This window comes from Saccopteryx leptura, chromosome 5, assembly GCF_036850995.1.
Source record: "Saccopteryx leptura isolate mSacLep1 chromosome 5, mSacLep1_pri_phased_curated, whole genome shotgun sequence".
Classification (NCBI taxonomy): domain Eukaryota; kingdom Metazoa; phylum Chordata; class Mammalia; order Chiroptera; family Emballonuridae; genus Saccopteryx; species Saccopteryx leptura.
Window position 1 is genome coordinate 132,634,193 of NC_089507.1, and position 25,713 is coordinate 132,659,905.

General features: G+C 39.2%; 1 protein-coding gene across 5 annotated transcripts in view; it reads left to right on the plus strand.

The window, feature by feature from the left end:
• TAF3 (TATA-box binding protein associated factor 3) overlaps positions 1 to 25,713 on the plus strand; it is a 209,643-nt gene that overhangs the window by 144,446 nt on the left and 39,484 nt on the right. For 4 of the 5 annotated variants that reach the window (XM_066384902.1, XM_066384905.1, XM_066384906.1 and 1 more), the window contains 2 exons: positions 9,521 to 11,340; positions 23,448 to 23,530. In XM_066384902.1, coding sequence (XP_066240999.1) covers positions 9,521 to 11,340; positions 23,448 to 23,530 — 1,903 coding nt within the window. The remainder of the gene's footprint in view (positions 1 to 9,520; positions 11,341 to 23,447; positions 23,531 to 25,713) is intronic. The other variant, XM_066384904.1, reaches the window with a different exon arrangement.

Genomic DNA, 25,713 nt, shown 5'->3' on the forward strand with positions numbered 1-25,713 from the left:
TTGAGAAAACATATATTCTAAATGAATCCTTTTGTACTTGGTTAATAAAAGAGGACTCTGTTATAAAAGAGTGGGATAGATAAACTAATAGGAAAATAGGAAAGTCTTTGTCATCATTTGCCAGAAATTAATTTCTGCGTATGTATTTGCAAAAAATCAAAAGAAATCTTATTTTAAATACAGTTAATTTTGAATGAAATATATGCAAATGGAATTTTATTATCCCTATATTTAAGGTTTAAGAACAAGTATATTTTTCTGCTTAGTTTAAGATTATACCACTGAATCTTTAAGTTGTATGCACTGTGCAGTTAATGAGATAAAAAGCTTTCATGCCATATGCAAGCAATTTCCTTTTTTCCCTAATGTCCATGAGCTTTTTATATTATAGTGTTTCTTTAAAGGCATTTACTATTCTACTTAAAAAGATATTTTGTTCTAAGTCAATATTTATAGTAGTTTAGAATTAACCCTTAAAAAATCCTTCTGGTATGTTCAGACCTTATTGCCTTGTTTTTGTTCAAAAAGTTTGGTAAAGAAGCATGTTTTTCTCAATACTACTCTGGGGAATATAGCTGTGTGAATTATTTATTTGTGTCATTAATGAGGAAATTTGGAATAGCCTTTGTAGTGTCTCCTTACTTCCATCAACATCTATGAAGTTTTTAGAGGATGTACATTAATATGGAACTATTTTATTTCTTATATGTAATTTAAAAACAATTTTGACAATTGCTTTGCAGTCACGCACTGAAAGAAAATGTTAATTTGGTGAATCTGGGTGCAGGTTTTTGTAGTCTTGTTACACCTTTTTCTAGATGTTTGAAAATACGTCGAATTAAAAAGTTAACATAATTTTACAATCAAATGTTGACTTAGAATCGTTGATTATTTACTTTAGAGATCATCTCTATCTCCTTTCCTCCTTTTCATATATATATTATGGTAAGGTATTCTGCTACCAATAAAATACCTGTTTTAAATTTTATTTCTAACTGTGGCTATAAATTTGTCCTGAGTCATTCCTGTTATTTTACGTGGTTTCCCTTTTTTGATGAGAAAGCATACCATATATATGCAAAATATTTGGCAGATTGAAGTTACTTTCTACTGTAGCAGTGTTTTCCTTTGATTGAATTATAATATTCAGATTTTAGTGGATTTATATGACAAGGTTGTTGATAGTGGACATGAACTTCTACCAGGAAGCAGGAGTTAACATTTTTTTTTAATAATAGGGGTTTATACACTGCTTTAAATGTGGTTCTTCATATATTTTTACTATTTTTTTTTAGTGTCTTCTTTTTTTCTCCTAATAGTAAAGGAGTTATATAAAAATTTATGGTATTCTCTGATGGAGTATGCTAATAATCACTTATAGCAAATTATCATAATTTTGAATAAATTCTCACACAAAAGATAATCAGATCAGAAGTTTTATCACTATTGACTTTGGCCAAATTTTAACACAGGTGGAAAAGGGCACACTGGTTCTGTATAATTCCTTACTGTACCTTTAGTAGCATGAATCTTAACACTTGTGCAGAAGTAGCTTCCCTTACTACAATATCTGTTATCCTAAAAGTCTCCCCAACAGCTACAGACTGCTTTCATCGTGGGGGAGAATTACTGAGGCAGATAGCTGAGGTAATAGCCACTTGATCTGCAGATGCTAACTCTAAGCTTGCACTCTTATAGTATGGTGTGAGAGGTTAAAGTGAGAAGTGTTGTTGTTTTTTTTTAATCTTCTCAAAAAGGATTGCAAGCTTAACTTTATTTTAAAATGTGTATATTATTAACCAGTATTATTAGGCCCTGGCCGGTTGGCTCAGCGGTAGAGCGTCGGCCTAGCGTGCGGAGGACCCGGGTTCGATTCCCGGCCAGGGCACACAGGAGAAGCGCCCATTTGCTTCTCCACCCCTCCGCCGCGCTTTCCTCTCTGTCTCTCTCTTCCCCTCCCGCAGCCAAGGCTCCATTGGAGCAAAGATGGCCCGGGCGCCGGGGATGGCTCCTCAGCCTCTGCCCCAGGCGCTAGAGTGGCTCTGGTCGCAATATGGCGACACCCAGGATGGGCAGAGCATCGCCCCCTGGTGGGCAGAGCGCCGCCCCATGGTGGGCGTGCCGGGTGGATCCCGGTCGGGCGCATGCGGGAGTCTGTCTGACTGTCTCTCCCTGTTTCCAGCTTCAGAAAAATGAAAAAGAAAAAAAAAAAAAAAAAACCAGTATTATTTAATAATTTGAATACTTGTTGAACTCTAGTTAGCAATTAATTTTTACCATACTTTAGCCTGACCAGGAGGTGGCACAGTAGATAGAGCGTCAGATTGGGATGTGGAGGACCCAGGTTCAAGACCCCGAGGTCGACAGCTTGAGCACAGACTCATCTGGTTTGAGCAAAGCTCACCAGCTTGGACCCAAGGTCGCTGGCTTGAGCAAGGGGTTTCTCAGTCTGCTGTAGCCCCACAGTCAAGGCACATATGAGAAAGCAATCAATGAACAACTAAGGCAGTGAGTGGTTCTCAACCTGTCTAATGCCGTGACCCCGCAATACAGTTCCTCGTGTTGCGGTGACCCCAAACCAAAAAATAATTTTGGTGGCTACTTCATAACTGTAATTTTCCTTCAGTTATGATTCGGAATGTAAATACCTGATATGCATTATGTATTTTCCAATGGCTTTAGGCGACCCCGCCAGGGTCGCGACCCACAGGTTGAGAACCGCTGAACTAAGGTGTCGCAACGAAAAACTAATGATTGATGCTTCTAATCTCTCTCCATTCCTGTCTGTCCCTATCTGTCCCTCTCTCTGACTCTCTCACTGTCTCTGTTAAAAAAAAAAAATTCACCATACTTTCAAATTAAATGATGCTAATATTCATGTCAGAATGTCACAGTTTTGACTTTGGAACACAGTTTTTATTTTTATGTCCATCTTTGTGTTAAATAAGAGCTTATAACATATTTTCTTACTAATTTTGTACCTTTATGTAATAACATACCAAGGTCAAATATCTTATAATATTAAACTTCTGTTAACCAAATTACAGTATACATTATTTTATAGTAAAACTCTTTCCATGGATGAGTATACTTTTAGGATATTTTAGATTATTGTTAAATGGTGCTTATTATAGTACACATATATGCAAAAAATACTTTATTGCCATGCAGCTGTTATCAAACTGAAACTAACCTTAAATTTGGGGTTTGAGTGAACGTAAAGAATAAGCCATTCAATAGCCATCACATATTTATCTTATTCTAAACTCTTAGAACATAAAATTAAAATTATTCATGTCATAAAAAGCCAGAAATTCATTTGTATAATCATCTATTAAGTCTGTTTTTGATCAGGCATAAGCTAGATCAACTGTATTCACTTGTTGGAATTTTGTAACATTTTAAAAATTAAAATATATTCACTCAAGTGGAAAACTTTTATGCCAGAGAAATGAATTAATAAACATAGTACAATTTTATAGCAGTGAAAATGAATGAACTGCAGCTACCTGCATCAGCATGGGTGGATCCTAGAAACATGTTGGGTGAAAAAAGCTAAAGAACATTCTAGTATGATACCACTTATAAAAAGTTCAAAAAGAAGCATACTAGATACAAATATGGTAAAACTGTGAAGGAACCAGGGAATGATGAATACTAAAATCAAGTCAGTGGTTACCTGGGGCTAAGGGTCAGAGTGCAGAGAGCGAACGATGAATCGTAGAGGAACCAAAGGAGTTCCCACCACATTGCTCATGTTCTGCTTACAAATCAGGCGGCAGTGTCACAGGTGTTCATTCATTACTGTGCTTTATGCCTCCCATGTACATTGCTTATACTCTCTGGTATGTATCAGACAATTTCTGTTTTAGAAAATTGTAAATATCCACATTTTTCCTGTTCTTATTTAAGGCTTTCTATTCCATCCAAATTCTCATTTTAATCTTGAATTTTAATGCTACAATTGAAGATTTCTTATCAAATCTTTAAACAAAAATAATTGCAAATTAAACTAATCAATGTAAGAAACATTTATATTTTGTAAGTATTCCTAAAGTTAGCACTTGTAATAGTTTAGTTTTATAATTCCTTTATATTCTTCTAAACCATGTGAAGCTTCTAGATGCATACAAGTTAGCAGCAGGGACTTGAATAAACAAAAAATGAAAATAAATAGTAAAAATAACAAAAACATAATAATCTTTCCTAGCTTGTGGAAACTCACTTTAAATCAAACTTTAATTTTTTTTCCACTGAAATGAGAACAACCACTATTTAGTTTTTGAGGTGTTAACTCTGGAGTCCAAGTAAACCAAACTGTTTTCTGAAATATTTGCTGGGAAGCTATACTGTGGAACCTTGAGATACAAACTTAATTCGTTCTGTAACCGAGCTCGTAAGTCAGTCAACTCATATATCAAACTGCCGATACTGGACCTGGCGCCAACGTGCCAGCTAGCGGCAGCTTCCTGAATCATGACTCGTATCTCAGAATTTCACTTGGATCTCGAACAAAACTACGGACCGAGTCGCAGCTCATATCTTAAAAAATTCGTATGTTGGTCTGTTCGTATCTCAAGGTACCATTTACAGTATTTTCCAGCCCAGCCTACATATCTCTTCCAGTTCAAGTGCCTATCTGGTGGTAATCTTACCAGTTCCAATTTGAAAGAGTTGCACACTAGTAAAATAATACACTGTGTAGAAAACAAAAATATTCAAGCTGGCCCTGGCCGGTTGGCTCAGCGGTGGAGCGTCGGCCTAGCGTGCAGAGGACCCGGATTCGATTCCCGGCCAGGGCACACAGGAGAAGCGCCCATTTGCTTCTCCACCCCTCCGCCGCGCTTTCCTCTCTGTCTCTCTCTTCCCCTCCCGCAGCCAAGGCTCCATTGGAGCAAAGATGGCCCGGGCGCTGAGAATGGCTCTGTGGCCTCTGCCTCAGGCGCTAGAGTGGCTCTGGTCGCAACATGGCGACGCCCAGGATGGGCAGAGCATCGCCCCCTGGTGGGCAGAGCATCGCCCCTGGTGGGCGTGCCGGGTGGATTCCGGTCAGGCGCATGCGGGAGTCTGTCTGACTGTCTCTCCCTGTTTCCAGCTTCAGAAAAAAAAAAAAAAAAAATGGGAAAAAAAAATATTCAAGCTGTTTTTCCTATAAAACAGACCTTCCATCTGAAGACCCAGCACCATCTTTCTAATAGCTCCGGGAGTTCCCTTTCTAGGGACTGCTTATAGTAGAGCAGTTACCCTCTGCTCTCCCTGGGCATTCACCAGAGCTTGCTTTGGGGACTCACGGGATTAGAGCTGCTTTTGACCCAGATGAGAAGAACAGGAAGCACTTTAATATATTTAGTGGTCTGCTGTGCTGCCTATTGAAACCTTCCTCCTTCTGCTTTGGCATCACCAGGATTTATGGGCCTGTGGATAAGTGGGAAAGGAGGAGGTTCTTTGGAATTTAGAAATGTAACACTTCTAAAATTTTTCACACTCAGAGAATGCCCTAATTTTTTTGTGTGTTTGCACTTGAGCAGTTCAGTAGATTTGAAATTTATCTTATTTTTCTGGTAAGGATAAGAACAGAAGGAAATATTCAAATTATCTGAATAGGGTGGACCTAGGACCAAAGTCAGCAAACTTTTTCTGTAAAGACCCAGATAGTAAATATTCTAGGCTCTCTTTGTTGCTTGTATATCTGGGATTTGAGCCAAACTAGGAGGAGCATTTCTAGTTGCTATGAAAAAGTGTCACAGAAGAGGAAACATTTGATTGGAGGCTAAGAAGAGATAGCCACCAAAGTGTAGGAGTGCAGAGGATCGCCGACAGCAGGAGTTGGTTGCCCATCCAGAGGCACAGATAGAAGACTGTAAATCAGTCCACATGGCTGGAATCGGTGCAGTGAAAGGGGAAGTTAATTATTGAGTTGGAGGACAAAGTGCCAGTGTAGATCATACTGGGGAAGTAGAATTTTTATATTTTAGAATAGTAGCTCTCACATGTTTTTAGCCCCACAACAAAAGCTTTTTTGGAAGTTCAGCATGTAAAATAAATAACCTTTGGTATAACTATTCCATTTAACAGAGATTGGGAACCCAGTCTCTACTCTGTAGTAACCTCAAAGGGGTTTCACAAAACCCTCCGGCTCCATCCAACCTTTTGCCAGCTAGTATTGGAGGGACCAGTGAAGTGTTTTAAGATGGAGAATCCTGCACTTAGACTTGTGTTTTCAGAAGGTCACTGTAAGGCAGCGGTTCTCAACCTGTGGGTCGCGACCCCGGCGGGGGTCCAACGACCACCCCTGTGTTTTGGTCGTTGGACCCCCGCCGGGGTCTCGACCCACAGGTTGAGAACCGCTGCTGTAAGGCAATGTGAAAGATGGTTCTGAGGCAGATGGGACTGGAGGTAGAAAGACCGACCACTCAGGCTTCTGCACAGAGAAGAGATTTTGAGGATTTGAACTAATAGTAGAAATGGAAAGAGCACATTAAAGGAAATGTAGTAGATAATTTAAAAATAATCAATGCCCCCCAAAACAAGAAATGTATTAGAAAATTATATTCACAGTCAAACGAGGAGAAAGGGGAAGGAAGTAGTCTGGCAAGGTGTTTGTCTTGGTAACTGAACTGATGATAGTTTCATTTGCAAGTTACAGCAGTAATTGTGTCTTGAATTGTCTTGTTCTTTATAGCTCACAAAGTGCTTTCACATGCATTATGTCAGTCATTCCCTAGCCACTCCTTAGTTCTAGCTTTTGTGGCATAACTTCTACTGAGCCTTCATTCTCGTTGACTTTGCTCACTAGCCCTCCCCTTGAAAGCTCTTACCTTTGATCTCTGACATTCCTGATCCCCTGGGTATTTCTTTAGTTCTTCTTCCTCTTGTCTTTATACATAGGTACTCCTCAGAGCATCTGGACCTGACCGCCCCTTATTTCTCCCATGCTAATATCCATTTTTGTGATTTCATTTATCTCAGCAAAGATCTCTCTCTCTCTCACACACACACACACACCCAATCCTGTTTTCTGAATTTTAGTTTATTTTCAGCTCCCCGTTCATTGGACATCACTAACTATTCATTAAACTCTGTATATAGAGATTGAAGTAATTATAATCATCTACCTTCTCTCTTTATTTCCTATTTCTGTTAAGGACTTTATTTCTCACTCACTAGGGCTCTGTTGGGCAGATAAAATGTATTATGCTCACTTTGTTAAAGAGGCCGTTGCCCAGGTGATATTAATGTGTGTTGAGAATCCTTGTAGCCTGGGGCTTGGTTTTGGGATTAAGCCTTTCCCACCCTTTTTTGATGTGGGCTGGTACAATCCAATCATGCCTCAGAGAAGTGACTTTGTATTAGAGACTTCCCTATTTTGTATATTGGATTATGAGTTTGGATTTCTACACTATAAAATGGGGACAGAGCGGGAGCTTGTGCTCTTGGTTCCTGGGATGATTAGCATGAGAGAGCAGAGGGAGCAGAGCAGAGAGCAGAAAGAGGCCATGTGGCCAGGAGAAGCAGCCAAGATGGCGGAGTGCTGAGTGAGAAGCCAGTTTGTGTAGAGTTTGTATCTGGGATAAGGAAGGAGATGGGGAACTGAGGAGAATAAGGCTGGTGAGCTAGAAACCTTTGATTCTAGGAAACTCGGATAAGTCAGTGGCTTTGTGAGCACTGAATGTGAGTGGGTTTTGGAGCCCAGTGTGTGTTTTTACTTGCCCGCCGGGTGCAAGCTAGAATTAAAGAAAATGGCCTATCAGTTTTTGGCTCCGTTGTTTCTTTACCGACTGTCCGAATCGAATGCGAACCTGCAAGGGCTGGGCTGCTCTGATGGTGGCCCTGGCCTTGGCTTCTGGCTTTACAGGCTCAAACCTTGAAATTATATTTGAACTCTTCCTCCACTCATACCTAGTCATTTATCAGACTGTTTCTTTCATCTTCAAAATATTATCTGCCTCTACTGCTTCCTATTCATTACCACTATTGTATTTATACATATATTCCTGTCAGAATAATTTTGCTAACATATACCCTGGTTATTTTTCTCCCTTGTCTAAAAATCTTCACAAAGTCCAAACTACCAGTAGAATAAAGATTATGTTCGTTATTGTGGAATTGAAAACTTCAAGTATCTAGGTGCAACCTTAGTAAACTTATTTTCTATTATACCCCACCTTGCACTCTACTTTCCAGACAAATTATTTCCTGGTTCCTACACATTTCCTATGTCCCACCTCCATCTCTTTGTCATCTGTTACTGTACTTCATCATTTCCAATCACCAAAAATCCAAAATGCTGCATAATAAGTAGTCTTTCCCAGGTCTTTGATATTGCCGTCATGTTTCCTCTTTGAACTGCTGTAGCACTTTCTCTGTCTTACAGTACTGCTCGCCTCCTGTGTGCTATACTTATACACTGTCCCCTGCTAAACCACAAGCTCTCTTAGGTCATTTATTTCTGATTTTTTCCAGTAGCTCTTTCAGCCTTTATTATTGTGCATTATGTATGGTATATGCTTAGTTAATAGGTATAGAAAGAAATAATCTGATCTTACAGCAACTCAGTCAAGTAGGCAGGGCCAGTAGTATTAGCCTCTTTTGAAAGGTCAGGAAACAGGCTCAAAGAGGTTAAGAGATTGCCCAAGGCCTGTTGCTCTGTGTTGCCAGACCACCAGCTGAAACACCATTTTCTAATACCACAGCCATATGTATTCTACTGCACCACACTGCCTCTAAAGTCACTGACATCAGGCAAGCAAAATAGGAGATGTAAGTAGTTTATGAATTGGGTCCAGGTTGAAGGTTTATGTTTCCAAAATCCAAGAATTAAAATTTATTGTAAAAGTCCTATGCTTTTTTTGTAGTTTCTAAGGATCATAGTCACATAATAATCAATATCTTGATTTTTAGAAGTACGTGTGTGTGTGTGTGTGTGTGTGTGTACTTGTACGCAAGAGGAAGAGGAAAAGAGAAAGATGGCATTTATTTTGGTTGAGAAAATTAATAAAAGGGAGCAGATGACAAACAAGAAATACTTAGCAAACCCCAGATTTTGAAAATAGGGCAAAACCACTTGAAAGGAAAACAACCATCTGTATCTGCTGTCACTGATTGCCACTCTTCAAAGAACGACAGCATGCATGTTTGGACGATCCTTGAAAACTTAATGGCTTTACTCTCTAAATACTGTCAAAATTTTTCTTTCTTTTCTAAAATCATGTTTGTTTTTTCTTTCCTAGTAATCATTACTTTTGTTAATTTTAATTTTTTTAAGATTTTGTTAATTGATTTTACAGAGAGAGGAGAGAGAGGGGCGGGGAAGCAAGAAGTATCAACTCATAGCTGCTTCACTTTAGTTGTTCACTGATTACTTGTTGTCTGTGCCTTGAGCAGGCAAGCCCAGGGCTTCAAACCAGGGACCTCAGCATTTTAGGTCGACGCCCCATCCATTGCACCACCACAGGCCAGGCACTTTTGTTAATTTAAAAAAAAATATTCCAATAACGCTTCTTTTCTCTTCCTTTACCAGAAGAAGAAGAAGAGCAGGTGCCCACTGATGGGGGGACATCAGCAGAAGCCATGCAAGTTCCCTTGGAAGAAGACGATGAACTGGAGGAGGAGGAAATTATTAATGATGAGAATTTCCTTGGTAAGAGACCGTTAGATAGTCCTGAAGCTGAAGAAATGCCTGCCGTGAAGCGACCACGACTGATATGCACTAAAGGAGACACCCTGGATGTAGTATTATTGGAAGCCCGAGAACCGCTCAGCTCAATCAACGCTCAAAAAATTCCACCGATGCTTTCTCCAGTCCACGTACAGGACAGTACAGACCTCGCACCTCCGTCACCAGAGCCACCAATGTTAGCTCCAGTTGCAAAATCACAAATGCCAACCGCAAAACCCTTAGAAACAAAGTCATTTACACCTAAAACAAAGACTAAAACTAGTTCTCCAGGACAGAAGGCTAAATCACCTAAAACAACTCAGTCACCATCAGTAGTCGGAAGTCCTATTCGGTCACCAAAAACTATGTCCAAAGAAAAGAAATCTCCTGGACGTTCTAAGAGCCCCAAAAGCCCCAAGAGTCCCAAGGTCATAACCCATATTCCCCAAGCACCAGCCAGACCTGAAACACCAAATAGGACTCCTTCAGCTACAATAAGTGAAAAAATTAGTAAAGAGACCCTTCAGGTAAAACAAATACAAACACCCCCTGAGGCCGGGAAGCTGAACAGTGAGAATCCCCCGAGAAAGGCTGTTGTGGCGGACAAAACAATTGACGACTCTATTGATGCTGTGATTGCGCGAGCTTGCGCCGAAAGAGAACCAGATCCTTTTGAGTTTTCTTCTGGGTCAGAATCAGAAGGAGACATTTTTACCAGCCCTAAGCGAATTTCAAGTTCAGAATGTATGACTCCAAAAGCTTCCACTTCCTTGAACAATTTCACTAAATCAGGATCCACTCCTCTGCCTCTTTCCTGTGGAACTTCAAGTTCTGATAATTCCTGGACAATGGATGCCTCTATTGATGAGGTTGTACGGAAAGCAAAAATGGGAACAGCTTCCAACGTTACACCCAGCTTTCCGTACCTCTCCTCTCCTTCAGTCTCTCCTCCCACGCCCGAACCTCTGCACAAGCTGTACGAGGAGAAAACCAAGCCGCCGTCCTCAGTGGACATCAAAAAGAAGTTGAAAAAGGAACTGAAGACAAAAATGAAAAAGAAAGAGAAGCAGAGAGACAGGGAGAGGGAAAGAGACAAAAGCAAGGACAAGAATAAAGAGAAGGATAGAGTTAAAGAGAAGGAAAAAGAAAAGGAGGCCAGCAAGGAAGCCAAGTATCCATGGAAGGAGTTCCTCAAAGATGAAGAGTCAGATCCCTATAAGTTTAAAATAAAAGAATTTGAAGAGGTTGATTCCAAAGTGAGATTGAAAGATGGACTTGTGAGAAAGGAGAAGGAGAAACATAAAGATAAGAAGAAAGATAGAGAAAAAAGTAAAAAAGATAAAGAGAAGCGAGACAGAGACAGAGTGAAAGATAAGGGTCGTGAGGAGAAGGTGAGAGTGGCCCCGGCCCCTCTGATGCTGCCGTCCAAGGACATGGCTCTGCCCTTGTTCAGCTCCGTGGCCGTGCGCATACCAGCCATGCTGCCCTCTTTGTCACCAGTGCTTCCTGAAAAACTGTTTGAAGAAAAAGAGAAGCCTAAGGAGAAGGAAAGGAAAAAGGATAAAAAGGAAAAGAAGAAAAAGAAGGAGAAGGAAAAGGAGAAGAAAGAGAAGGAAAGGGAAAAAGAGAAGAGAGAGAGAGAGAAGAGAGAAAAAGAAAAGGAGAAACACAAGCATGAAAAAGTAAGCAGTTTCTCATTTTTGGCACTGTCTGAAAAAAGTCCTTTTGAAAAGTGCAGGTAAACAAAGCCAGCTGTTATATCTGTATTTCGGATGCAGATCACCCAAAACTTCACTGGAAATATGTGTGTAATGGGTTTACAAAATTTAATTTAAATTCTAAAACCCACAAACTTGTAATCAAGCCCCGTGTACACTGGAAAGTGCTAAAAATACATAGCCCAAGAGGACTCTTAACTACAGACTATAAACTATTAACCATACACATTTCTGGCAGTCTTTTTTTTTTTTTTTTTTTTTTTGTATTTTTCTGAAGCTGGAAACGGGGAGAGACAGTCAGACAGACTCCCGCATGCACCCGACTGGGATCCACCCGGCACGCCCACCAGGGGCGACGCTCTGCCCCTCCGGGGCATCGCTCTGCCACACCAGAGCCACTCTAGCGCCTGGGGCAGAGGCCAAGGAGCCATCCCCAGCGCCCGGGCCATCCTCGCTCCAATGGAGCCTTGGCTGCGGGAGGGGAAGAGAGAGACAGAGAGGAAGGAGGGGGGGATGGAGAAGCAAATGGGCGTCTCGCCTATGTGCCCTGGCTGGGAATCGAACCCGGGTCCCCCACACGCCAGGCCGACGCTCTACCGCTGAGCCAACCGGCCAGGGCCTCTGGCAGTCTTTTTTAAAAAATCTGTAATCTTAAGCTGTGAATAATATTTTTGTAATTTTCAGGCTACTACGTGCTATTTTGTACCCAAATATCAGATACCCAAAAAAGACAGCATCTGTTTTTCTAAGAGCTTGCAAAACCACAGCACTATTTAAAGAGGATAACTAGGCCCAAAGGAGTTTTTCCTTACTCACTTTTTTTTTTTTTGGATGAGCCATTTTTGCAATATTTAATGTTATGACTGTCTACTACTTTCTGTAGTATCTCTTATCCTTCTCTATTTTCTGCTTTAATAAGATTAGGACATGTTTCTTAGTATCTAGGCTGATCTAACAGCCTGGATGGTGGGCAGAAAATGATCCCAAATATTTACAGTGTAAGTAAGTCAGCTTTCTATATAGTATATAGCCAAAGAAACTGGTATGTATCCTGCAGTTTTGTAGAAACTAAGACTTCAATCCTTAGGGCTCAGGATGTGACCTCTGCTTTAGTGGGTTTGCTCTTTGGCCATGGTCCTTTGGATTACAGTAGTTGATGATTGATTTGAAAATTTTTTTAAACTCTTTAAAAGGTGTCCAAGTATCTTTGGTGCCATATACACAGATCCTTGGAGATCCTTCCTCTGCTCTCTAGAAGCATTTCTCCTTGAGGTTTACTACAAAATAATACACAGTCATTTTTCCATGTAGTAAAAGATGATATATTTGACCTAGAGCAGATCTATTACCAATACTTTTGCAATATTTTAAATTTTAAACTTAACTAAAAGAATTAGTTTAGCTGATAAGAAGTGATGGCAACTCTCACATTTTTCTGCCTAACTTTATTCTTTCTCTAATAAATAGCCCTTGGCTATTTTAAATACAAAAAAATAGAATGGAAATTCTGATATTAATAATTGAACATTGGCAAGTTAACAGAAATTCACCTTTCATTTTCATTGTAATCATTTTATAGTTATATTTTATTTGTGTAGTACCTGGCACTTCCACATACCTGTTTTCTTCTAACACACCTGTGACACAGGTCCAGCAGGTATTATCAACATTTACCGATGAGACACTGAGCCTGAGAGAATGACTTGTCCATTCACAGTCACACAACCAGCAAGAGCCAGCTCATGCACATGCAGGTATATACCTCACCTTTCAGAATGTTTACTACTAGAGGTCTTGCCTGGCAGCCCTTAGTCATTTATCCATCATGTACCTAGTAACTTGGTAGCTGAGCTCTCAGGGAATCAAATAGGATGCTGTTGCTTTCGTCACCATCTTTACTTTGGAGATTCAGTGGGGTTGTGTCAACAGCTGATATGAATTTGAGTAAAGACCATCAGATTAGCTTTGTAACAACAGTTTGTCTTTCTCAATATTTACCTGATTCTGGGGAGAAGAGTTCCTCAGACTGCCTCAGCTGGAGGCAAATGCTCAATTACAAGTTGCACAGATTTCACCTGACAGAATCCTACAAAGTCCTCCTGTCAGTATTGATGGGTTATGGATCAGAAGATAAGTGACAAAAGATAAGAAATTATAAAGTCAGCTATTTTATAAGGTCTTTAAAAATAATAAACAGTATTGTCTGTAGAGTTAAACCTAAGTTCAAATCTTGACTTAGTTAGCTGTGAGAAATTTACTTTTGTGAGGATTAAATTAGGTAACATCTGAGGTATGCTTAGTAACTGGCACATAGTAAATGCCCAGTAAATGGAGATGATGGTGATGGTAGTAGTGAGTGTTATTATTCCATTCTGAATCAATTTCTAAAAGGTAGAACTATAGATTTGCTACTTCATAGGGCTGTATTAGCTAACTTGTATATGATAGGGTGAGTTGGCTGAGGTTATAGTGTTTAAATATTATTTCTGCTTCCTAGGCATTCTTTTAAACTTTAGCTTTTTATGCAGATAGGAAAGGACAAAAGCTAGCACAACCCATGGAAATGCCTTTGACAAGGAGTAGAAATTGAAGTATTAACTTAAATACTGACTTCTTTTTCAACCTCACTTAATCCTGCCCCCCAACGAATATGAGTTCATGAAATTCTATAAGGTAGTTACTACAATTATTATCACTTTAAGATGAGAAACAGAGGCTTAGAGAGATCAATAAACCTGCCAAAGACCAAACACACAGTAAGTCATTTAACAGGAGCCGCAATCTCAACTCAGGCCATCAGATGCTATAATTGATATTCTTAACCACTATACTCTCCTAATTGAATTAAAAATGGCTTATGTGAAATAATGTATGCAAAGCACCTGGCTCAGTGATGCACCATCAGAAAGAAAAATTATTCTTCTAATAGTCGTAATAATACAAAGTATGATGACTTCTGCACAATCTTTTAGTTCCCCTTTAAGGACAGTAATATGTATTAGTCAAGGTTAGGCGTTTGGTCTTTCACCTTTTTATAGTAGCATCAAACTAACTTTTTATGGAAAACGTATTAAGAGCATTTATGTTGAGCAGTCAGAGACAGCCATGATGGCTTTAGCAGTGATATAACTAACAGTTCATTTCAGAGCAGTTTAAAATTTTTGTTTCTGTTTGTGTTAGTGTAGGTATTGTATGACTTAATTTATTAACCATAGATCTTTGAGATTTAGTTGAAAGTAACAAGACTATTTTAAAATTTACTTAGTATTTTTTGGAAGGAGGATTGCTGTGAAAAAATTAAATGTCCCATTATTTATGTTAGTGGAATTGAACAGTTGTACATGTAACCTTATATAGAAGATAAGCCACAATTTATGTGTCAAACTTGGAAATATGTTTTTATGCTCGTATTTGAGAATGATCTAAGAAGTCATGGTAGAGTTCCACTCCCCAGAATGTCGATGTCACAACTGGTAGATAAATGGGCCCAGCGCTGGCCCACAGAGAGCCTGGGCTTCACCCTCAGACTTGGGTCTGCCACTTATTTTTCACCAATCCCTTCTAACCGCTCTGTTCATCTGCTTCTTCCCTCTGTCTCCTTCCTCCTATTCAGTATTGGGAAAAGACAGCATCATCATAAAGTATGGTTTACATCTGCTTAAAAACAATAGTTTCATACCTTCTTCTCTGCCTTATATACACAAGACTAGTTTGTGTCATTTAAAATGAGTAGATCACTATGACAATTCAGATTTTTCTTACAACTAACCAATAACCTACAGGTGATAGGATTTGCTTATAATGGAAAGCTCATCAATTCTTTAAAGGATTCCCCAAAATTTTGCCCTATTGATTAATGAATTATTTTATTTGAGCTAACATCAGCTATTGAATGGACTAACCCAGATAGTAAATAATATTAGCAGCTGCCACTACTGAGTGCATACAGTTGGTACTTGCCAGACCTGGCCAGAATTTAATTATTTAATTCTTCCATCAACTCTGAGGGTTTGGTACTGTTATTCGTGTTTTATGTTTGAGAAAAACAGAATAACTTGGTGCAGCTCAGGAGAGGAAGAGCTGTGACTTAACCCAGGAATGCCCAAGTGAAGCCTGTGTTCTTTATTACCCAAAACAGCTTTCTAAGGCCAGCCACAGCTGATGGAAGCTGCTGAGATGGGTAAGCATGGTTTCATCCTCTTAGAGGCCTTCTGTTCACCTGACACATTTTAAAGAACAAACAATATCGGTCCTCTAAGCTTTAATGACTTCAGTAATCAAACAATTAAAATGTTGATTTTTTTTCTTTTTTGATAGAGACAGAAAGAGTCAGAGAGAGAGAGACAGATAGGGACAGACAGACAAGAAGGGAGGGAGATAAAAGCATCAGTTCTTCTTCGTTGCGGCACCTTAGTTCGTTGACTGCTTGTTCATTGATTGCTTTCTCATATGTGCCTTGACTGGGGTGGGGGGCTCCAGCAGAGCGAGTGACCCTTTGCTCAAGCCAGCGACCTTGGGCTCAATTTTTTATTGAATTTATTGGGGTGACATTGGTTAATAAAATTGTATAGGTTTTAGGTGCACAATTCTATAATACATCATCTGTGTATTGTATTCACCACCTCAAGTTAAGTCTCCTAAATAGACACTTTTCCCTTCCATTTAAAGTCTCATTTCCAGTCTTTTTTATCAGCTCTTTTAATTAACTAGTAAAATGAAGGGTATTGGTAAATAAAATAAGAGCCCATGAAAATGGGGAAATATTCCTTTCCTGTTTCTTACAACTGTCTGTTCTTAGAGGAAACCAATAAACAATGTTTAAATTAGTATGATACATTTGAATTTATAGAAATTTACCAGAGGCCAGCTCCGGGTCTTCATATGAACGAGGTGTGAGTGCATAATGGGAGCCTGGGCCCTGCCTCCCTCGTCCTTGCTGGATTCCTTCCATCTGTTATGCTTGAGCACAATGCTAGTTCTCCTCCAACTAAACACTAGATCACTATTTAGTTAGACTATGTTTCCAAATGGAAATAATGTAAAGACTCTAATTGCTAAGAAAAACAAGAAGATGATTACCAATGTCATAGTTCAGAATCCAAAATGTTAGATTATTAAATTTGACTTTCATGACTACTATTTATGGGTATTTTTCAGATTACTGGCATAGATGAGAATCTGAGCTAGCACTAGCTGAGCTTGCTGCCACCCTACCTAGCCACAGATATGGGTGTGCTGCCACCCTACCTAGCTCACATATATGGTTTTTTTTAAAGAAGTTTAACATTAAAAAAATAGAAAATAAAAACTTGGCCAGATTATATTGACAAAGCTGCCCATTACCTTTGCAGAAGGTCCCTGACAGAAGATAAACTTTAAAGCTGGAATGCATGAAAGCGTTCCAAGATAGAATTTAAATTTGAACTGATTCTTTATAGATAAGCTTTTTAAAAATCCACCTCTTTCCTTCAAGTCAGGATTTTAAAAATAAATTTCCCCTTTAAATCTCTTGAGCGATTTTCATTTTTTGCAAGGCCGCACTGCTGGTGTTCTGGAAAAATGGAGAGTTAGAGCTTTATCAGTTGGTGCCCTGAGGTATGTGGCAAAGAAGCTAAATCCTTGAAGATTAGCAAAAAAAAATGCAGCACATGGCAATAAGGGGCTTATATGACTACTAGTATTAGTTCAGGTGAAAGAAGTATTGCTTATACATAAAACTGAACAAATCCACGGACAATGTATTTTTAGTTAGCTACAAAGGAGTCTTATATTACTGGACTTTGGCTCTTTGGTGAATTGGGAAGCTTAGTAATCCACTGTAAATGTTCTCTGCGTGCCCCAATTCTCAGCATCGTTCTGAAGTGCTGTTCTTTTATTTTAACCCTTGGAAGCTCATGTTGTTCTCAGATTTGGGCTTCATGCCATTACAAGATGGCATTAGTTATATTGTTTAAATAACTGAAATAATTGTCATCTAGTTTGTTAATTTCTGGGAAAGGCACATGAGAAATTATTTTACAATTGTAGGAAATGTCTATTTTGGTGGGCGTTTGGATAAAGTTAATGTAAACAAAAGTCTAGTAAGAAATTTTTATTTAAAAATTGTTATTTCTCTATAGTACCAGCATCCTTTTTAATCTTTCTTCAACACTTGCTTGAATTTTATCTTTAAATTTGATTTCGCTTCTTTAAGAATGAAATTAAGGTATGTAAGTATTTTTAAGTAGGGTGACGAGATGTTCTAGTTGCTTGGGACAGTCCACTCTACCCCTGTTATGTTGTATAATGTAAATATTAGTGCGACTTTCACTCTCAAAGCTGTCTGTGTTTTGGATGATGTGGTCGTCCTCATTACAGGTAAAACTTTGGGCTGAGGTAACAGGTTCTAAATCATTCATCAACTCAAATGTTTATTAAATATCCGTCCTCTTCAGGTCATATTTATACTATTTTTAATTTGACTTATAACATGTATCTCTATTTTTGTTTGCTAATTTTTTTACATATGGTATCATTTACCTTTTTTTTAATAGTATATTATAAACATATATCTGGATTATTTTGCCTTGCCAAGCCATTTAAGACAGCATCAAAAATCCAGTCATTTTAGTTAAGTGGAAGAGAGGTCAAAGTTAATCTCAATTTCCACAGAATTAGTTAGCTTTACATAGAGAAAAAAACATTTACAATCAACGTTAGCCATCTCACAATGTATATGTTATTCATAAAATAGACATTGACAGCCCAGGCCAGGTCGCTCAGCTGATGAGAGCATCATCCCGTACACCACAGTTGCAGGTTTCATCCCGTCAGGGCACATACAAGAATCAACCAGTGAGTGAATAAATAAGTGGGATAACAGATCTCTTTCCCTCTCTCTCCTCTCTGTCTCCTGCCTTCCTCCTTCCTTTTCTTTCCCCCTCCCTTTATCTCTCTAAAATTAATAAATAAAGGTTTAAAAGAAAAAGACACCCACAGAGAACATGAGCAGCCCCATGCAAAACATTAGCATTACCAGAGAAAAAGGTCTGAGTGTATGGCAGAGGGTCAAGGAGCTGTGTGATAGAGCAGGGGATGAATTTGTTGTGAGGAAACCTGGATTTAGACTATTTGGTTACTGACTTTGTAACTCTGGGCAAACCGCTTAATCATTTTGAGCCCTCCACATGTGGGATAATAATACCTTCCACACTTACCTTAGAGTTGTGGAAATTAAACTGGATCATGTGGATGAGATACACTTTGTGAAATGTGCTATACATATATGAGTTATTGTGTAGTATGGTATAGCAATGGACTAAACATACAATGTGAAGCGTAAAAATGGAGAAGATTATTTAAGGGTAGAGCAGCAAAGAGCTTTTTTAAAATTAAAGCTTAAGAAAGTGTTATGTAATAACAGTATTGTGGCCTGACCAGTGGTGGCGCAGTGGATAAAGCATCGACCTGGAATGCTGAGGTCGCCGGTTCGAAACCCTGGGCTTACTTGGTCAAGGCACATATGGGAGTTGATGCTTCCTGCTCCCCCTCTTTCTCTCTCTCTCTCTCTCTCTCCTGTCTCTCTAAAAATTGAATAAATAGAATATATATATATATGTAAATAACAATATTGTAGTTTGAAAGGATAAGGAAAATTACTCTCAATACCTCATCACTTATGAATAGTGGCCCTAAATTTCTTTAGAATTGAAGAAACCTAGGAATTTCCTATAATTTTTCATTCCTTGAATCAAAAACACTTCAGTCCTAGTTTTGCTATTTGACCTTAGAATGGAAAAGGGAAAGGAAATTGAAAACAAAGGAAAATGATTGCATTATATATGATCCATTTCCCTGTAAAATGGAAACCCATACTAGGTACACACTTGTTCATTTAAAAACCTGAACGAGAGCATCTGAATAATAACCAAGCACGATGCCTGGCAAATAACAAGTGGTTTATAAATGTTTGTTTTGAATATATTTATTCTCCCATAGATTACACAGGAAGGTAAGAAAAATACAGAAACGTTAATAGTTAACAAAGTATACTGGACCATTGGTTTTCCAATTGGCTAGATATGGAATGTTTTGTGCAAAAAAAAAAGATGGGGGAGAAAGTGAATGCAGACGCCAGCTAGCTATATGTGGGTCTTGCTCTGCCCCGTCGCAGAGACTCCTGATATCTGAGGGCCTTCAGGAAAAACACTGGACTGGACTGTCCAAAGAACTAGCCAGATGACATAGCCGTCTGCCAAAAGTGAGACCGTCAGGAGGAGTAGGTTTTTGTGAGGAAGCTGATAAGTTAAAGCTTAGATGTGAGGAGATGAAATACTCATAGGATATTTAGTTGAAGATGTTCAGTAGGCAACATTATATTTTGGTCTTGAGTTCATCAGTGCTAGTCTAGAGGGGAAATAGTTTGAAGACATGGCAAACTTACAACTTATGCTTAAAACTATGGACATGAATGAGACCACTGAAGGAACTGTAGAATGACAAGAGAAAAGGACCAAGTAAGGTCAGACACAAGGAGAAGGGAGGAGAGTGATAAGATCTACAATGGAAAAACATACTGGACATTAGGAAATAGTGTCTAGAAGGGGGTGGTTTTAGTGGCATTGTTGGGGCTAAAAGGAGATTGGTGTGGGCTGAGAAATCAATGAATTGAAAACTGAAAAATATGAGAGGTTGTTAGAGATTGAAGAGAAGGTAATTATTTTTTAAAGAGAGTCAAGCACATTTAGAAGCTAGATAAAAATAATGAATGAAACTGATAAGTTGAAAATTATGTAAATGGCTCTGGCCGGTTAGTTCAGTGGTAGAGTGTCAACCCGGCATGTGGAAGTCCCAGGTTCGATTCCCAGTGAGGGAACACAAGAGAAAGCAACTTCTCCACCCCTCACCTTCTCGCTCTCTCTCGCTCTCCCTTTTCCTGTCTCTTATCTCCTTCTGCAGCCATGGCTCAATTGGTTTGAGCAAGTTGGCCCCGGGTGGTGAGGATGGCACCATGGCCTCACCTCAGCTAAAATAGCTCGGTTGCCAAGCAACAGAGCGGTGGCCCCAGATGGGCAGAGCATCACCCAGTAGGGGCTTGCCAGTTGGATCCCGGTGTCAGGTAAATCCCTGTTGGGGTGCACACGGGAGTCTGTCTCTGCTTACCTGCCTCTCACTTAAGAAAAGAAAAAGAATAAAAATAAAATGCTATAAATAAATAAGCTAATTGATGGAGGAAGTTTCTTTAGAAAACAAAAGAAGATAGGCTCCAGTGTAGTTGTGGATGTCGAGAACTTTGTAGGGAATTGAAGGAATTCCTCTGTCTGATGGTCAAAGTCATAGATCTTGATGTAATAGTAGATTAAAAATAAACTTTAGAAAGGGATAGGTAGAAACATGAAAAAATATATAGTAAGTTTGATCAATGTGCAATATATTAGTTATATGATATAGTGTATTGGTTATTATATGGTCATTCTCCTTTAGGACCACCAAGTTGTTTCATTATTATTCAGTTCTTAAGCTTGAAATATATAATCATCGGTTTGCAATTAGTTGCCACAGTGACTAGTGTGTACATAGTAGTACTCCAAGACCAGGGAGACTAAACCCCTGGCAGTGCCTAAGACAGTTTCATTCAAAGAGCTGTCCAACAAAAAAAAGGCAATTAAATATTGTGAGATTTTTTTTTTTTAATTTTTCTGAAGTTGGAAATGGGGAGGCAGTCAGACAGACTCCCAGACGCACCCGACTGGGATCCACCCAGCATGCCCACCAGGGGGCGATGCTCTGCCCCTCTGGGGCGTTTCTCTGTTGTAACCAGAGCCATTCTAGCGCCTGAGGCAGAGGCCACAGAGCCATCCCCAGCGCCCGGGTTAACTTTGCTCCAATGGAGCCTTGACTGTGGGAGCGGAAGAGAAAGACAGAGAGGAAGGAGAGGGGGAGGGGTGGAGAAGTAGATGGGCGCTTCTCCTGTGTGCCCTGGCCGGGAATCGAATCCGGGACTCCTGCACGCCAGGCCGATGCTCTACCACTGAGCCAACTGGCCAGGGCCAATATTGTGAGATCTTAAACTTCTTCAATAGTTGCCTTCACCAAAAATCCTTTCTAAAAATTGTTGTTTTTTCATTTTACAGTTTTTCTGTTGTTTTACTACTAGCCAAAAGATTGAATGGTTTACTGCTGTATATTATACTTGATATTTCAGGTTTCCTGTATGATAATGTAAACTTAAGATGAGTTTAGTGTTTCTCATTTCCATAATTAGATGCCTTTTTTTTTTTAATAAATAAATTTTTATTTTAATGGGGTGACATCAATAAATCAGGGTATATATATTCAAAGAAAACATTTCCAGGTTATCTTGTCATTTAGTTCTGTTGCATACCCATCACCCAAAGAGAGATCATCCTCCGTCACCCTCTATCCAGTTTTCTTTGTACCCCTCCCCCTCCTCCTCTCCCTTCTTCCCTCCCCCCATCCCCCGTAACCACCACACTCCTGTCCATGTCTCTTAGTCTCGTTTTTATGTCCCACCAATGTATGGAACCCTGCAGTTCTTGTTTTTTTCTGATTCACTTATTTCACTCCGCATAATGTTATCAAGATTCCACCATTCTGCTGTAAGTGATCCGATGTCATCATTTCTTCTAGCTGAATAGTATACCATGGTGTATATGTGCCCCATCTTCTTTATCCAGTCTTCTATTTTTTTTTACAGTGATTAAAAGCCTTTAAGCAAACTCTTGGCCAATACAGCAAGCATCCATAAAAGAGTAGTGTCCTTAACGTGTTCACCAAGTCCAAGTTGGCCCCATCACCATGCCAAATCCCTGAAAAATGCAACCCAACCACAGTTCAGTCTGTTAGGAGCTGTCACAGGGAGCAGGAGTCCAGGAAAAGTCCACATCCAGGAAAAATCCACATGGCACTGGAGTTGTCACCATTCTATACTTTGCACCTCATGTCCAAGTCCCAATGACCGCTGCTTCTAGCTGGTAATGATTCAGGTAGACTGGAAAAGCCATTTGCAGCATGCGTGGATATGGAGCTTCTGTTCTCCTCTGCCTGGAGAGATAAGACCAGGTTGCTCTTCCCTGGAGCTCTGCGACTGTGGCATGGTAAAGAGAACCTTGGGATACACTAAGCTGGGTGGCAAAAGGTAGATTCATAATAGAAGTTGGCAAAAGGGGGAAAGAGAGCACTAAATTAGGAGTAGGTTCCAGCCTGAAATATGAGTGGGGCATTGAGGTAGGAGGGATAAAGGAAACACTATATATTAAGCAAAGCAGCAGAAAATAGGACTATCAGCACCCACAACAGAGATCTTTGAGGGAAGAATAAAAACCTGACTATTCAGGCAAAACATAGTTAAGTGGCCCTTGTGCAAATGAGATCAGTTTACCTGCTTCTTGGAAGAAATACCCTAGGCTCGTCCACAGTGTTGTAGATGGGGCCGACGGCCCTGGGCACCTTCAGCCTTCAGTGGCAAACCCCAGTATTCTGGGCAAGGTTAGGTCATAGGTGGCTGGAGCAGGGCTGGAAGAGACTGAACCCTCCCTTAGAGGAGCGAGGGGGAAGCCTACCTTCCAGTGTCCCTGTTTCCTCACAGCAGAGGCTTGTAAGCCTGGCAGGCTTTAGCTCAATGACCTTCCTTTCCACTATTGAAGCAGGACCCAGATGGAGATGCCTTTTATCTTATAGTGGGGATGTCATTGTGTTTTACTCTGTTCGTGGTAGGTCCGGCAACTACTTAAATGCTCCACAAAATAGTTTAGGTAACAATTTGTTTTAGAAGAATTCTAACAGTAAAGTCTAAGAAATTAACTAAAACTAAAAAAATATGAAGTTAACTGGCACATATACGTGAAGTGATTGAAGTTTGTAGAATTTCTCATGATGCCAGGTAGCCTTCAATTGTTGAGAAAGTAAAATATTGAGTAGCCCAGAATATCTTTGCATCTAGCATGTTAGCTACATTTGAGGCTTAAACCTGCTTGTCAAGTTTGTGGAGATGGGGAAGTAGGAGAAGAGGTAGAAGGTACTTTTGTTGAAAAAATATATATATTTAACACTTAATGTCCTACCTTCAACAGATAAAAGTGGAGCCAGTAGTTCCAGCTCCAAGTCCAGTCATCCCCAGATTGACTCTCCGAGTCGGTGCTGGTCAAGACAAGATGTAAGTATTAATGTTTTGAATTAGAGTGAAATACTTTCAACTGAACTTTCTCTGCTCTTTCCTAATAGATATAGAACTCTACAAACCTTTCAAGTATGAACATATAGGGTCAAGGTTTATTTTGAGAAGTCTTCGTTTTCAAATTTTTATTGCTTTCTTTTTCAGAGTAAATTGCTTTATTTGATATATAGGATTCTTTTTTTTTCTTTTCTTTTTTTTAAAGACTAGCACATGACATTGTTCCTGCCTAGTTTTTAAGGTTCTGGTTAACTGAAAACTAAGTGAACTATGTATTGAATAGACTGCCACATTACACCCAGGAGGATGCAATGTTACACCTTCTCAAGTGTTATTCTGTATCACTGTAACAAAGAACCCGCTCTCTGCTTGCTCAGATGGCACCTGGCTTTATTCTGTACCTATAAAACAAAGATACTGCCAAAACCCTGGTGAAACTGTATATAATAGTAACTACTGCAGTCTTTTCTATAAACACAAGAGAACTGGAAATATAAACCCCTGTATGTTATTTATTTATCTTAATTTTCACAGAATCATCATACCAGCTCACCACTCTTTAAAGTAAATTAGTTGTTCATGTTTTTTATTCATTTGGGGGGTATGAATTAAGGTCTACAGGGCTCTTACATGATAATAAGATGATAAAACATTGATTTATATTTGTAAATCATATTGAAATCATTCTATTCTAACATCATACTATATTTCATTTAAATAAATTTCACAGCCTTACCAGGCAGTGGCGCAGTGGATAGAGCATTGGACTGGGACACAGAGGACCCAGGTTCGAAACCTCAAGTTTGCCAGCTTGAGCGCAGGCTCATCTGGTTTGAGCAAAGCTCACTGGCTTGAGCCCAAGGTCACTAGCTTGAGCAAGGGGTCACTCACTCTGCTGTAGCCCCCCAGTCAAGGCACATATGAGAAAGCAATCAATGAACAACTAAGGTGCCACAATGAAGAACTGAAGCTTCTCATCTCTCTCCCTTCCTGTCTGTTTGTCTCTATCTGTCCCTCTCTCTGTCTCTGTCTCTCTCTCTGTCACACACACAAAAAAGACAAATAATTTCACAAGCTAAACATACAGTTTACAATCAAATTTTTTTTTTACCAATAAGCCTGAAAATGATATGTTTACATTACAATCAAATGTATCAGTTATAGGCTTAGAAAGCATTTCATTTTCATTCAGTACTTAGCCATAAAAATGAAAGGAGAACCCGTGAATCCATTTAGTAGGTAGAGTAGACACAACAGAAAATAAGCTTTGTGTTCTCAGTGGTTTATTCTATCTTACAGTTTGTGTTTATGTTATTCTGCTGCTTTTGTTAATTACACAGGTAATACATTAAAAAAAAAAGTTCAATATCATGATGACAAATGGTAGAATAGTAGCCAACATTGTCTTCTAGGAAAGTGTATACTCTTCTGAAGATTCAAAGAAGAAAATCCAGATTGTTCATTCTTTTCTTAAATAGTCTGCATAATTTTCACAATTGTCTTTATGGCTGTGTCATAGAAACCTAGGTGGTGGATGGTGCTATTGCTCAGAAGCTTAGACAATGTAAGAAAAATACTGTAGAGTCAGTTCTTCTTAACCAGCTTCTGGTATAGCTGGTGCCCTCAATCTTACTACAAAAATTTAAATAAACTTATCCCTTAACCAGTAGAGGACAGAGTCTAATAAGCAAGGAGACCCAACCAAAGTAATTTATTCATACTTTCTTCTTGGAAATTCTGCATTTGGGCTCATTTCTCTTAGGAGAAGATGTTCTTATTACTATACTTTTTACCTACCAGTTTATATTTATGCCTAGTTTCTCAATAACTCACCAGTACTTAATCTTTACTTCCACACAGAAGTTTGACTTGGGCATTACCTTTAGAGAAAGATGGTTTGTGAAAAAAGCACTGATAAAAATAATTGTCCCATCCATCTCTAAAGCATCTGATTGACTATATCTCTCCTCACTCATATACCTAAGATATTGAATGATGTGAGAAATAGATCCTGTTTCCAGTATTAGGGAAATTATAATACCCAGACATTCTAGACAAGTTGTCCTTGAAGGTATAACATTATATAACATGAACTTTCAGTAAGTAAGTAACTCTCATTTTATATGAATAATAATTATTTGACCAAAATCAGACTCAAGGAAATA